The following is a 14723-nucleotide window of genomic DNA, read 5'->3' as shown; positions in this document are numbered from 1 at the left end:
ATATATAAGATATAAGATACTTCGACTTCTAACGTACTCCTCGATTGCTTAAAAACATTAATGGTACTATCTCTACTAATTTGGTGCACCTTCATTTTGTGGGCACGCCTATATAATTATCATAATATACTTGTGAGTTAGCATGAGATATAATATGCACTTCTATTAGTTTATGAATATATTTGTTGTTCGTAAACACATACTTCTCGGTTTTTTTTTTAAATAAGTAATACATTCACTTTTTCGTATAATTTAATACGCTTATTTGATCATTGATATATTTAATTATGAATAAGTATAAGTTATAAAACGTTGATATTTTGCAAGTATAAATTGAGACAAATTTAAAAAAATTCCACGTAATTAAGTGTTTCTTTATATAATAGCAAGAAAATAGAGCTAAAGTGAGTTAATGAATAGAGTCAATTTATTCCCCTCAAAAAAAATTTGAGGGTGGATGAAATATCAAAAATTTGATAAGATTTCACATTTTATGATAGTCTGAGAGCTACGATGATGTTCTTGAAGAATAAATTTACTTTGAAATTTTCATATAGACAATACCTTGAGTCCTTGACTTTATTATGTTTTTCTCAGCTTATTTTCAGTTCAGTTTAATTCGATTCAGTTCAATTCAGTTCTAGACATTATTTTTACTCTCACATATCACTATTTATTTCAGTTCAATTCAATTCAATTTAATTCAGTTCAGTTGTTTTACGCCGGAAAAAACAGATCCTTAGCCCATAATCCTCCTATTTAGACCCAGGATTTTGAGTAAAATACCCAATATTGACGTGTACACCACATGTTTCAACTAGAAACATTGCATGCATTGCACTTTCCTTGCGACTTAAGTATGATCGGACAAACACTTTCTATCAATTGATATCACTATTTCTTTCTCGTAAAAAAAAAAACTTAATCTCTATATGAACTGTCAATGTATACATAAGTCATATCAATTAACAAAAGTAAAATTACCTTAAACCAAGATTTGAACTTGTGAGTTGTGACCTCTTGCTATTATACATGACACAATTACCATCTCAACTAACTTTTAATCATGCCTTAAGTGTCTATATTATTATATTTGTACCTTTTAATTAAATGTTGAGTTTTCCTTAATATATTTTAATGGGAATGCAAAAAAAAAAAATGCATATCAAATTCGAAAATACAATATCGATCCTGGACAACGCTCGGGTCGAAATACTAGTTAAAATCTTATTTAATGTAAAAAAAATTTATGGACTTAGTCTACACTAAACTAAACTAATGTGGACCTAATGCTAATTTATGTGCTTTATGAAAAAAATGTCACTATATAAAATAAATATAAAAAATGAGTGGATATTGATTGTGAAATTTGACTAAGTAAAAAAAAGCTACTATGTCACTAAAAAAAAATTCATGATAAAAATTAATACTTCCTCCGTTTTTTTACTTGCAACACTTTTCTAAAAGACAAATAATTAATTACTTGCAACACTTTCTACTTTTGTTTTTCCTTTCTCTCTCTCCAATCACATGTGCCCCTCTTTTGTTTTTTACCTCTCTTGTACCCAAATTTTGCATTGGAGTTGATGAAAAAAAAAGTGTTGCAAGTAAAAAAAAAAACGGAGGAAGTGATTCAATTGCATTGGAAAGTTTTATCTTTCTTTTTTTTTTTTTTAAAAAGTAAACAAATCAAAAAAATATTGAAGAAATAAAACACGGATATTAAGGCTATGTTCAGTTCACCTTATTTTTGCTTATTTCAGATCTAATCAGAAAAAATAAGTTCAGATCAGATCATATCTTGCTTATATTTAAAAACTCATTATTACTATTAATGCTATTATTTACTAGCTAGTATATTTGTTCAAAAGGATTATTATTGTCGTTGTTGTACTTGTTAATTATTAATATTGATAGTTATTATTAATCTCGTTGTTATCATTATAAATGTCATTGTTATCATTATTTTAAGTTATTTTGTTGTTATTAAATAGTAGAAAATTAAATGTCACGTGTTAAGAACATCAGATTGGCGCAAAAATAAGAAATATATAAAATATGATAGCTCAAATTCATGACAACGAAACTACTAAAAGTTCAGATTACATTTCAAGATAAGATAAGTGCGAGATACAAATTATAAATTTAGACCGGTATACCTCTTGCTACCGAATTCCAAATCTCTCTAGCTATCTAAAGTTGCACGCTATCCATTTCTTTCTTGCGCAAGTCATAGCTTTTTGTATATCTTATTTTATTTTATATGAGGAATGAGGAATCGTGAGATTATTACAAGCGTCAAATACTTCATTAGCTTGACCACATATAAGGTTGGCAGGGTTCCATTCTAAAATTAATTGGGGATAGGTGGAGTAATCCACCATTTTATATGCTAGTATTTCTCACTTTTTTTATTTAATGTGAGACAACTATTTTCTAACTCATATATAGCCATTTAGGTTATGCTTTTAACATATTCCATATTTGCATTAAATTTGAGTGCAACTTCTACTTCATTTATAACGACATAGTGGGAGTTAAATTATCACAAAGAGGGTATGTTACCTAAAAAAATTGTAGTTAATTAGAAACAATACTTGTATTTTGAAACATGTTAAAAGAAAAACAAAACTATACTGTGAGATGCATGACTAGTACATATGTTAGCTAGTTAAGTAAATAGTTTTCGATCGTTTCAAAAAAAAAAAAAAATTAAATAATTTTCGATTACTTAAAAAGCGATATTTTTGCGTGAGTATCGGGGACTTATTAACATATTACACAAATAAAACAGCTGAACTGAACTGAACTGAACTGAACTAAACTGAACTGAACTGAATTGAACTGAACTGAACTGAACTGAACTGAAATGAATTGTGATATGTGAGAGTAAAAGTATTGTCAAGAGCTGAACTGAACTGAACTGAACTGATCTGAACTAAACTGAACTGAATTGAACTGAATTGAACTGAACTGAACTGAAAATAAGCTGGGGAGAACAGGCCCTTAGGGCCTGTTCTCTTCGGCATAAAACAGCTGAACTGAACTGAATTGAATTGAACTGAACTGAATTGAACTGAACTGATCTGAACTGAACTGAACTGAACTGAATAGTGATATGTGAGAGTAAAAGTATTGTCAAGAGCTGAACTGAACTGAACTGAACCGGTCTGAACTGAACTGATCTGATCTGAACTGAACTGAATTGAACTGAACTGAACTGAAAATAAGCTGGGGAGAACAAATAGTTAGTATGAACAGTATGAACGTCTGATCTAGTCATCAAAGGTAAATTATCTACTAAATAAATTTAATATTTCTATGCGTACCTATTTTTTTTATCTTTTTATTAATGGGATCTCTTATATCTTTTTGACTCGCGCGGATATATATACTTACAAAAGTTACAACTGATGACTAGGAATGACAATCTAGTCCGAATCTGATCCTAATCCGCCATGATCCGAAGAAAAATATGAGTTAACTCCGACAAAAAATAATCCGATTCCGATTCTGAGTCGGAGGAGGGTCAGAGTCGGATATCATAAGATAATCCGACTCCAACTTTGAGTCAATCAATCCTTTTATCTTATTTATGTTAATGTATAACATGACTTTGACTTTCACCCAATTGTATTATATAGGATTTTCCCATTGAAGAAATGATTGTTAAAAATAATAGTAATATTTAGATTATTTGTAGTATATAAGATTTCCATATGATTATTGGAATAAATTATATGATTAGATTATTGTATTACAGAAGACTATTCTATTATTAAAAAAAATTGGGCAGAAAAATAAGTCTGATCGGGTTCGGAGTCGGATGTTCGGATTTTAAGTCGGTTCGGATTCAGATTTTCGGAGTCAGACTCGGATTTAAAATCCAACTACTTGTAAGGTCAGAGTCAGATTATGCATAATTCGGTCTAAGTCTGACCCGTTGCCAGTCCGATAGAAGAATGATGACTCACAATTCACAAATGACATGGTCGATTAAGTCATGACCACGTAAAACCAAAAACGGTCAAAACACACTGAAATACATCAAAATCACAAATCAATACTAATCTATAAAAGCGCAGAAATCTATTATGGGCTTACATACGTAGTGATGCAAGCCTTTCTTAAAATAGGATTATTCGCTTAAAAATAGAAGTATTTACAAACTCATCATTGGAGGCCCAATTCACGCATCTAAGCAAATCAAATGAATGGAAGCCCAATTTACGCAACTTTTAATACCCAATAATAACAGGCCTTTCCATATAAACCAAATATTACTCGTTCCACACACGCACATATGTAATAAAATAAAACTAAAAGAGGCCCATAGCCCATTATTATTTATCATTATTTAATATAATTCTCGCTATATATATATGTCGTGGACTTATACACGCCGTCAATATTTTCATAGAGGCAAGTGAGATAGGACTATAGGAGTATAGGAGAGAGTGGAGCACATACACATTATTCTCATTTCTTCATTTCACAACATTTCACCCGAAAAAAAAGCTAGGTGGTCCTTAATTATAACAAAGCCAAAAAAAAATGAACCACCACCATTGTGTTCCTACTTGGACTAATAATTTGGAAGATGAAATCCCACCACCGCCGCCGCCGCCATCGTATCCGCCACTCTCAAGAGTCCTCCCCTCCCAATCTATCTCCACCTCACTCTCCGTTGGACCTGATTCCTCTATGTATGCGTCTATATATAGTTTTTCAATATAATACGTGTATCATCCTTTACAAAATTCAAACTGATAAATACATGAATTTTTATAATATATTATATGTCTCATTTAATGTCTCATCGTTTAGACATGATTTTTTTTTTCTCGACGGTTTATAGGACTTGGAGTTATTATATAGTAGTTTGAATATGTTTGGTAAGTAATCACATGTATACTCAATATGAGTTACGTTACTTACAAAGTTTAAGTTGAAGATTAATTATTTTCGGAATAATTGCAACTAAACAGGCTAGATTACGAGATGGCGGAGCTAACGTGGGAAAACGGGCAATTAGCGATGCATGGCTTAGGCCTACCGCGTGTATCAAGCAAGTCAAACCTAGCTGACGCGGTGGCATGGACCGACAAATTATACACACGCGCCAGTGGTACGCTTGAGTCTATAGTAGACCAAGCTTATCATAACCAAGAACCGTCGCCGATGGCAGCAAGAAGAGGCGCGTGGAAGCACGATGAAGACGATGTTGTGCCGTGGTTTGGACCTAAGACAACAGCACCGGTTCCTGTTACCCTCGACGCGCTTGTCCCGAGTAACAACATGGTAGGGTGTTCAACGCGCGTTGAATCGTGTAGCACGGCGGCGCGTGTACCATTGGGTTCTGATTGGAGTGTGAGTGTTAGTGCCAGTGCTAGCGCGTCGGAGAGTACGAGGAAGAAAGGACATGCGGAGGACACGTGTGAACAGTTAAGGAGTATGAACAATAATAACGGATTTACGTCCACGTCATTTGGGCAGGTATCACCGGAGAATACCAAGACTTTCACCGTTGACGAACATGATTCCGCTTGTCATAGCAGGCCACAGGTAATTTTACATAGTACTGTTAAAGAATTATATTTTCAGTCAAATTATTTTCCGAAATATCGACATGAATAATCCCAACTTTAGATTATGACTGTGTTAGGCTAATTGTTTGAGAAAAACCTCCTTATAACAATATAAATCATATTTTTTTTCTTCATATGATAGTCCACAATGGATTAGGGAAGATCGATAAGAAAGATAAGAGCTTTTGATAAAGTGTCTCAAAATAGTAGATTACTTTCTAAACAATTGAAAATCTGGATTATATTAAGAAGATGGGTGAAAGTTTGGATTATTTATGTTAAAATTTTCAATTATTTTTATGGTTTTGATTTAGAATATGAAAATGCAATGAAATTTTTGATTCTTTTTGAGATAATAGGCATCTTATTGACCTTAACCAAAGTATGATAAGTGCATATATGGGGGAAAGTTGTTGTGGCTATGATTGAATGATAACTAGTTTTTAGGCACGAATTATGTTTCTGGTATTCATAATTTTCCATTTATTAGTATTTTACATTGAAATTATAACATCAGTTATTACTTGGTTGAGTGGTTAAGACTTTAATATACAAGCTTGAGATCATGTGATCAAAACTTATACCATGTATTTTCTATTTTTTTCTATTATTGTATGTGGAGTACATGAAATCAACACTTTAAGGGATAACGCCATGTGGTACGTTTCTTGTTGAGGAACACCTTTAAATATATTAGTATAGATAGATAGATAGATAAATAGATAGATAGATAGATGATGTTGAGTAATAAATTTTTTGGTCTGGGTAACTTCATTCTTTCTTATATTAGGATTTCTTTTAAACAAAATATGAAACTTAAGATTAATGGATTGATTGTGCGCTCTCTTCACCTCAAAGAAAGAGTTTTGAGTTTAATAAATTCAATTAAGTTTTTTTACGGCTTATTATGAATGAACTTCAATCAGTTCTAATAAGTTTAAGAAAGAGAGTTTGTCTTGTAAGAGACCGCCTCCTTTTAAATTAAAATTAGGCAATGTTAAGCCCAATATTAATAAGAGAATTAGCCCAATAGTAAATTAGTAATTAGGTTAATTTCTTTCGGTGACTAGTTTAATTCATTTAGTAACTAGGTCTACTTTTTATATTAAAATTAGACTGTCTCTTTTAATAACTTTTGTCAGAAAATTCAGCCGAAAGGAATAAATCCTTAATTATAAATTCTTAAGGCAGACATGTAACTAATTAAGAAAGATTTAAAACTTTTTGTAGATTTTATAACTTACCTTTTTGTAGCATAAGGAATAAAGTATATCAATTATCAAGTATGATACCTAGTGAATGGTATTGAGTTTAAGTAAGTCAATTAGCATAGTTCTTAAAAAGCAGGAATCATTTGACTTTTTAAAATTATTATTACTTTTTCTTACTATGACTTTGACATCCCTTATATTCATTTGTTCATCGTATTAAGTCCACTTTAATGATTGTTCCTAGAATGAAACGAACCATATCACCAATAGCTAAGTCATGTCAAAAAGAAAATTATTCTAAACATTATAATTTCATTAATCTTATTCATTTTGCCGTATATCAAAGTTTCAAATTCTTGATATTCTATTAGTTTAGAAACCATGATTAACTTTTACATTCTATCTATTTTAGTTATCATCATCCTTAAAAAGTAAGAAATCACATCCGATCTCGAGAAAAAAGAAGGTATGTTTACAAACATTATTTTGTGTCGAACTAAGTCACGTAAATTTTAAAACCCTTGTATCATATTTAAAATCCTTGTATAATATAGTCTTTCTTCCTATAATATAAATACTCGCTATATTTGAATATAGATAAATTGTGATACATTTATATATAATTTTATAAGAAAAAATCACGTATGATGTTCATGGTACACAACTCTATTACAAGTATTCCTTTCTATTCATATGAAAAAACACCATAAATATTGTCAATAAACGAAGTTTTCTTATAAAATTTCATATGAACAATTTGTTATTGAATTTTAAATAATAAACTCTCTTCATCGATTCCTATAGTTAAAATAAAATAATATAAAATTTATCACTGTTTAATTTAATTTGATTTGATGTGTGGTTAATTTGTTTTTTTCATGGTTTTGTATTATACAGAGGGAGAGAGGTGAGGAGGAGGAGAATCAAAAGCAAGGCACAGAAAAATCAGGTGTATCAACAAAAAGAAGCAGGGCCGCCGCTGTTCACAATCAATCTGAAAGAGTATGTGTCTCTAATTAATCTCTTTGATTAGATCATCATTGTGTGCTCTTGTTTCCTTACACAAAAAGGAGTTAATATGTATATAAAAAATTCATCTTTTGTTTGCAAGTTAAAGTAGTTGACATGTCAATATCATAATAAACAATACATAAGATTCTTATATGTATGTATATATCTAAGTTTCATATACCATGAGAGCATTGTATTCCCATATGTATATATCCAAGCTTGCTTCGAGTCCCAGTGCTTATATAGGTTTGAGAGTAGGGATTTCCTTAATCTACTCTACTTTCAAATGTTGAATTATATAGTTGGACTGACTGACCTGCAATAGGTCCCGGTCCAATATAATAGAGTCCTTCTTCTTACTAAAGGATTTTCATTAAGGACCCTAAAAAATTATATCTGTAAGTTTCATATACATAAGAGCATTGTATACCCATCTTGTTTAATCACTTCAAATCACATAAAAAAATAATTTTATACAAGACATTTTTTTTATTACTATATTAATAAAAATTCAAGATGACTAACACGTGTTATTTACAAGTTCCCAATATATATATATAATATATATAATATATATATATATAATATATATATATATATATATATATATTATATTATATATATAAATAGATAGATAGATAGATAGGTTTAAGTTCATATGAGAACCACCTTTATGGTGAGAACCGTGAGAACCACTCATTTTTCCTCATTTTACAAAGATTTTGATCATTTCATAACATTTTTGCTCATTTTTTGTTTCACTTATTTTATGGTTTTGCTCATTTAACAATTTTGTGCTCATTTATAACGTTTTTGCTCATTTTACTTTTTTTTTTTCTCATTGAACTTTTTTATGCTCATTTTACGTTTTTCTTTTTTTACATTTTTGATAACTTAATGTTTTCTACTCATTTTATGTTTCTGCTCATTTGCTACTTTTTTTGTTCATTTTAGGAAATTTTTGCTCATTTTAAGTGATTCTCACGGTTCTCATCATAAGAGGGTTCTCACTAGAACCCAACTATATATATATATATATATATATACATATTGATAGTATTATATATTTATTACTTATTGTATACTTTTCACTTTTTTAATTGCTACATTGCGTTTTAAACAATATGTTAGGCAATGTCACTTTCAAACTTTTGGAGGGTACTTTTGACTCATGTAATACTCCCTTTGTCCTATAATATAGTGTTTGTTTCTCTTACTTAAGGTCAGACTTTAAATTTTTTGACCAAATATTCTCATTATATGTACTCCCTCTGTTTCAAAAAGATCTTCCCTTTTTTCGTTTAAGTGTGTTTTCAAAAGATCTTTCCTCTTTTATTTTATTCCTTGTCTCAAAAAGAATTAATCATTTAAGAATAACAATTAAAATAAACAGAAGTAAATAGAGTATAAAGGAACATCACTATCTATCACACTCTATTATATGATGATTGAAGAATTTTACTAGAATTAGTACTACACTAATTATAGTTTACTTAGATTTGTTCGATCGATGTAATAAAGGTCTCAAAAATTATCCAAAAGTAGTTATTTGTAATTGTCAACAAATTGTATTTGCTATGGTAGCTGGTAGCATTATTATTATTATATTATTTAAACTTGTACAAAGTATATGAAATTTCTTGTCAGCTTTCGCTACCTCATCATCTTGTAATCTTTCATTTCACATTTCGCATGGTCGGTATTAACTTTATTTTATGTCATTCTCAGAAAAGACGAGATAAGATCAATCAAAGGATGAAAACGTTGCAAAAGCTAGTTCCTAATTCTAATAAGGTACATATGTCATTTATTAAGTTATTTATATCTTTGCCCTCAAAAAAAAAGAAGAAGTTATATATATCTTTGAATTATCCTTTTTGTTATGTGAAAATTGCTAATCATCTTGTACTAGATGAGATAGTTTTATTTAATAACTTTAATTCTTTTTATTAGACTAGAGATTGACTTACTTTATAGGATAAACACTTGATGTCTCATAATCTATTAGTCAAATTATGTTTGACTCAAGACTAGCATGCAACTTATTAATTCTAAATAGTCAAATCTATACAAATATATTAAAACTCGTGCATGATAATGTATATACGCCACGTGACATCCCTGTTACTACATTAGAATTGTCCAATGTGTATATAAGTCATATCAATTAACAAAAGTAAAATTAGTCTGCAACAAGATTTTAACCCATGACCTCTTGACTCTTGCTATTATATATGACACAATTACCCTCTCAACCAACTTTATATCGTAATTTAAGTGTCCACATTATTATATTTGTACCTTTAAGTGTTGAGTTTTCTTTTATATATTTTAATGAGAATGGAAAAAAAAATGCATATAAACAATATCAACCCGAAGAACACCCGGACCCAAATACTAGTTAATGTAACACAAAAGGCATATGTAAAAGAAGCATAATGCGGTAATATTGAAAGCCTCTATAGCTACTTTTCTCTTATATACTAATAAACATAAGGATCTAAATAAAGCATTATTTAATTCCATTTGGAAATAAAAATTAGATTTTGTTTGATGAATGTAACTTTCACTAATTAATACTACCTCCGTTTCTTTTTAATTGTTACACTTTGACATTTTACACTATTCACAAATTGCACTTTGACCCTCGTTTGTGATTTATACGTGAATAAAAACATAGTCATGTGGGATCTTGTTAGATTCGTATTAGTATGTATTTTATTAATATGTAGTTTTTATATTTTTTACAAATACAAAATTAGAGATATAAAGGCTCAAAGTAGTGCATCGACATGCGTGAAAAGTGTAAGTGTAACAATTAAAAAGAAACGGAGGTAGTAATTAGTTGCATTTATATATGTAACTAGAAAAATCAATTAGCCAATGATGAAATGAAGAAAGAATAGGATTCGATGTCAATGATGAGCTATCCTTTTGGTTCCTGCATACATTCTTTAAATTCATGATGTTGATAGGCCAAGTGGGATAAACAAGTGATAGAGGTAGCAGCTACGTACTAGTGACATTGCATACATAATTGATGGAAATGTCTTCTTTGAATCTTTATATATATATATACAGGGGAACTGAAATGACATCTTTACATCATATCTCCTTAACTAAGCTAATCACGCACTCTTGTTCATTCATCTTATACTCCCTCCGTTTCCTAAAAATCTTCCCATTTACTGTTCCTACAGATACCAAGGAAAATCAAGTTGTGTGGGGTATGGTGTGAGTAAAGTAGGAGAGAGAAAGGGGTTAAGATAAATAAACAAATAAAAAGGGGTTAAAGTAGGAGAGAGAAAGGGAGTAAAATTGAATTAATAATGTAATGGTGGACCATATGATAGTGACATGAGAGGGTAAATAGGGAAATTTGTTTTGCCAAATAAGGAATAAAGCAAAAGAGGGAAGATCTTTTGGAAACACCCTTAAACGGAAAGAGGGAAGATCTTTAGGAAACGGAGGGAGTACTTGTCTATCTTTAGTGGTGTGAATACATAGAAAATAAATCATATTTCATGCCTCTTTCTAATGTTCTGATAAGACCACATTGATGTTAGGTAAGTGTACAATCATTATATCAACAATACAATACATGGTCCACTATCACTATATTGGCAGTTTTGAACATTAAATGACACGTTTTAAAAGACCTAGCTATATAAAAAGGATGTGTTAAATACATCATAAAAAAGATTAATATAGCATTTAATATTTTATAAAATTTAATCATAATTAATTTTACTTGAGACGTTTTTATAACTTCTTATATATTTCATGTACCTAACTACTCAGTATTAAAAAGACTAAAAAGTAAATTAATGTTCCTTTTGTTTTCTATTATTGTTTTATTAATATTTTTAATTTTGTATTTATTTAATAATATAAATTTAAATACACATAAAAATAATAAGATGGTCTATTATGTCAATTTTTCTAATACTTCGATAAAAGTTTATAATAAAAAATTGGTTCCGCAAACAATAATATATTCCAATTAGAATATATATAGGAACTAAATGAAAGTAACTAAAAGCTAAAAAGCCAAAAAGGCGAATCCGTGTAAAATGCATCAGATTTTCACTTTGAGCATAAAGGACCTAAAAGTCTAAAAATAGGAGGGCCATGATTATGAATATGATAAGAAGGACAAGTTGAGCAATCTAGTGGTTTTGGATCTTTTGGGGCATCCATATATCTACTCCACATAATTACCAATCTCATTTTGGTGCATATCTGGACATACAATACATCTTTTCTTAGCCACATAAAATCATAAAATACAAACAGGAAAAATATTTGACCAGTCTTTTTCATGTACAATGTTTAAGAAATTATTAGTTTTTTTTCTTCATTTTTTTTAAAATTATTATTATTTTATTATTATTGGGGGGTTGGACTTAGATGGGCCTATATGCTTCTTCATATCCATGGAGATTTGCTTGTTGAATTTGGTGGCTTTCAATTTGGGAAAAATTCCCTGGTTTTCAATTTCGGAAATAAAAGTTAATGCTGATTGAGGTCCACCACCTTGGCTAGTTAGCTGACTAGTTAGGACAACTTGGGAGATGAATGATTTTAATGCCAAGAACAACATGTTATACAATGACTAAAGAAGTTGATATTCTTTTGTTAATTGCATGACTTACTTAGAGAATAATTATTATGTATGATGTGAAAAAAACAATTGTAAAGTCGTAAAAATTCTTTATTTGAAGTGTTGATCTGTATAGCTGGGCTGACTAACCTAAGAGAGGTGCTGGTCCAGTAGGATCCTTCTTCTTACCAAAGAATTCCCCGACCTCAATACTATACGAAAATATATATATTTTATGCGTATTTGTTGTACTTTTATCAAGAATGTGATGCAAAGTTTAATGCTAAGAAAGTAGTTCATGATTTGTGTTGTTTTGGCAGGCAGACAAAGCCTCAATGTTGGACGAAGTAATAGAGTACCTAAAGCAACTACAAGCACAAGTTCAAATGTTAAGCCGAATGAGCTTGCCATCGATGATGATGCCACTAGCCATCCAACATCAATTACAAATGTCGATGATGGCTCCTATGGGAATGGGAATGGGAATGGGAATGGGTATGGGTATGGGTATGGGAATGGACCAAATGAACATGAGTATGAATCCTATGGGACATCCTAACATGGCAGGAATGAATCCAGCTCTAATGAATCTTGCTGCTGCTTATAACATGCCGCCCTTAGCTCCTACTTCTGATGGAGCCTCTAGAGGTGGTGGAGACTGCATTTTGCCTCAAGGAAACATGGTCCAGACTGATCCCTTATCGACGTATCTCGCATGCCAATCACTTGTAAGTACTAGCAGCTACCACCTAAATCCCTCAGGTGTCGCGTTTTGACTTGTGTCGGATAGACATGCATGACATGATACTTCGATACTTCATTTCAAACAAAAAACTGTTAGACAATTTTCTACGAATAATGGACGAGTCTGAGCTAGTAACATAAGCTAGATACATATATATGCTAAGGAGCCATAAGAAGAAGTTGTCAATTTGATAACTCCTTGATTATTTTATTTTGGGAGATTAAATTACGTGTTTATCCTACATTTGCATAATCATTTGGTAACAATCCAGTAGCGACTCTAGGAATTTCTATAACGTTTGCATATACTCGATCATTTACTTACTATCTAATCATGTCAAAATAAATATAATAAGTAACGATGACAAATAATAATAACAACATATAAAGATTTGTGAAACATATATTTTAAAAAAATCATTTATTGTATATAGATCAATTGAATATATATATTAAATTTCTTTTTGCTACATTTTATTATAGTTGGATATATATCATGCATGGATGGACATACGTTACTAAAGAAAAAAATTTGTTTGTTTGCAGCCGATGACGATGGATGCATACAGCAGAATGACAGCCATCTATCAGCAGCTACAGCAACAACAAACGCAACAACAACAACAACAACAACAACAACGGTTAAACCAACAACAAGCTGGGCCTAGTTCCAATATTTAGGGTAATATATAATACTATATGAAGTATATTTCAAGAGTTGGCTCAGGGTTACCTACGTTTATGATTGCGATATAGAAGTACTATATATTATTATACGATTTTATCTCTATATCATGATGATTCATGAGCTAATGAATTGTATATTTGTATCTATTTGAACTTTGAAATTTTGGAGTAATATAAGTTTTGGCATGTATATAGAGAAATTCATCGGTGCTCGTACAATCATGCATGCATAATATACGTGTTACGTACTTACGTGCGTGTATATGCATTGTGGATATGGCATATGGGGTCTCCTTTTCGAGTTATGTTCATGCATTTATATTGCAAAGCTTGTATTATTATATGCATCGCAACTTCTTGAATGAGAATATGTATTGAAGAGTATCAATTACAAAAACATTCCAAATTACTCTTGTCTTTTTTATTATTATTAGTGCTATATTGTTTGGATACATTTTTCAATATGTATTTAAACTTTCAATATCTCTTATTATTCCATTTAAGTAAAATTTATAAAAATTTGATATTATGAATCTACACACTGAGACAAATTTGACAAAATAACACATGATTATATTTTTACTTATTAAAAAACCACAACAATTGGGGTCCGATCCGTTTGATTCAACTTATTTTGTTTTATCTTAACTTATCTTATATGATCTTATTTTTTCTAAAATGAGTGAAGATAAGCTAAACAAAACAACTTATCTTATCTTATCTTATCTTATCTTATCTTATCTTATCTTATCTTATCTTAACTGATCTTATCTTATAAGATCTTAAATAAGTTAAACAGAACAGAGACTTGGTCAAAATTAATAGTTTGATTTTCGAAAATGAAAATGCAATGAAAAAATGGAGGGAGTAACTTTTTTC

General features: G+C 30.3%; 1 protein-coding gene across 2 annotated transcripts; it reads left to right on the top strand.

Moving 5' to 3' along the window:
• The first annotated feature begins 4393 nt into the window (after nt 1-4393).
• Nucleotides 4394-14149, top strand: LOC104905339 (transcription factor UNE10). 2 transcript variants are annotated; one of them, XM_019252183.3, is made up of 7 exons: nt 4394-4706; nt 4989-5565; nt 7212-7265; nt 7697-7801; nt 9539-9604; nt 12734-13141; nt 13704-14149. In XM_019252183.3, exons 1-7 carry the CDS (start codon nt 4555-4557, stop codon nt 13836-13838), a joined length of 1497 nt encoding a protein of 498 aa, XP_019107728.2. In that variant the 5' UTR covers nt 4394-4554; the 3' UTR covers nt 13839-14149. The 2 variants fall into 2 exon arrangements, with proteins under 2 accessions (XP_019107728.2, XP_048496441.1); XM_048640484.2 differs by lacking the exon at nt 7212-7265.
• Nucleotides 14150-14723: the final 574 nt, after the last annotated feature.

The sequence above is a fragment of the Beta vulgaris genome, chromosome 1, assembly GCF_026745355.1.
Source record: "Beta vulgaris subsp. vulgaris cultivar EL10 chromosome 1, EL10.2, whole genome shotgun sequence".
Taxonomy (NCBI): Eukaryota; Viridiplantae; Streptophyta; class Magnoliopsida; order Caryophyllales; family Amaranthaceae; genus Beta; species Beta vulgaris.
This window is presented reverse-complemented; position numbering and strand designations above follow the sequence as displayed.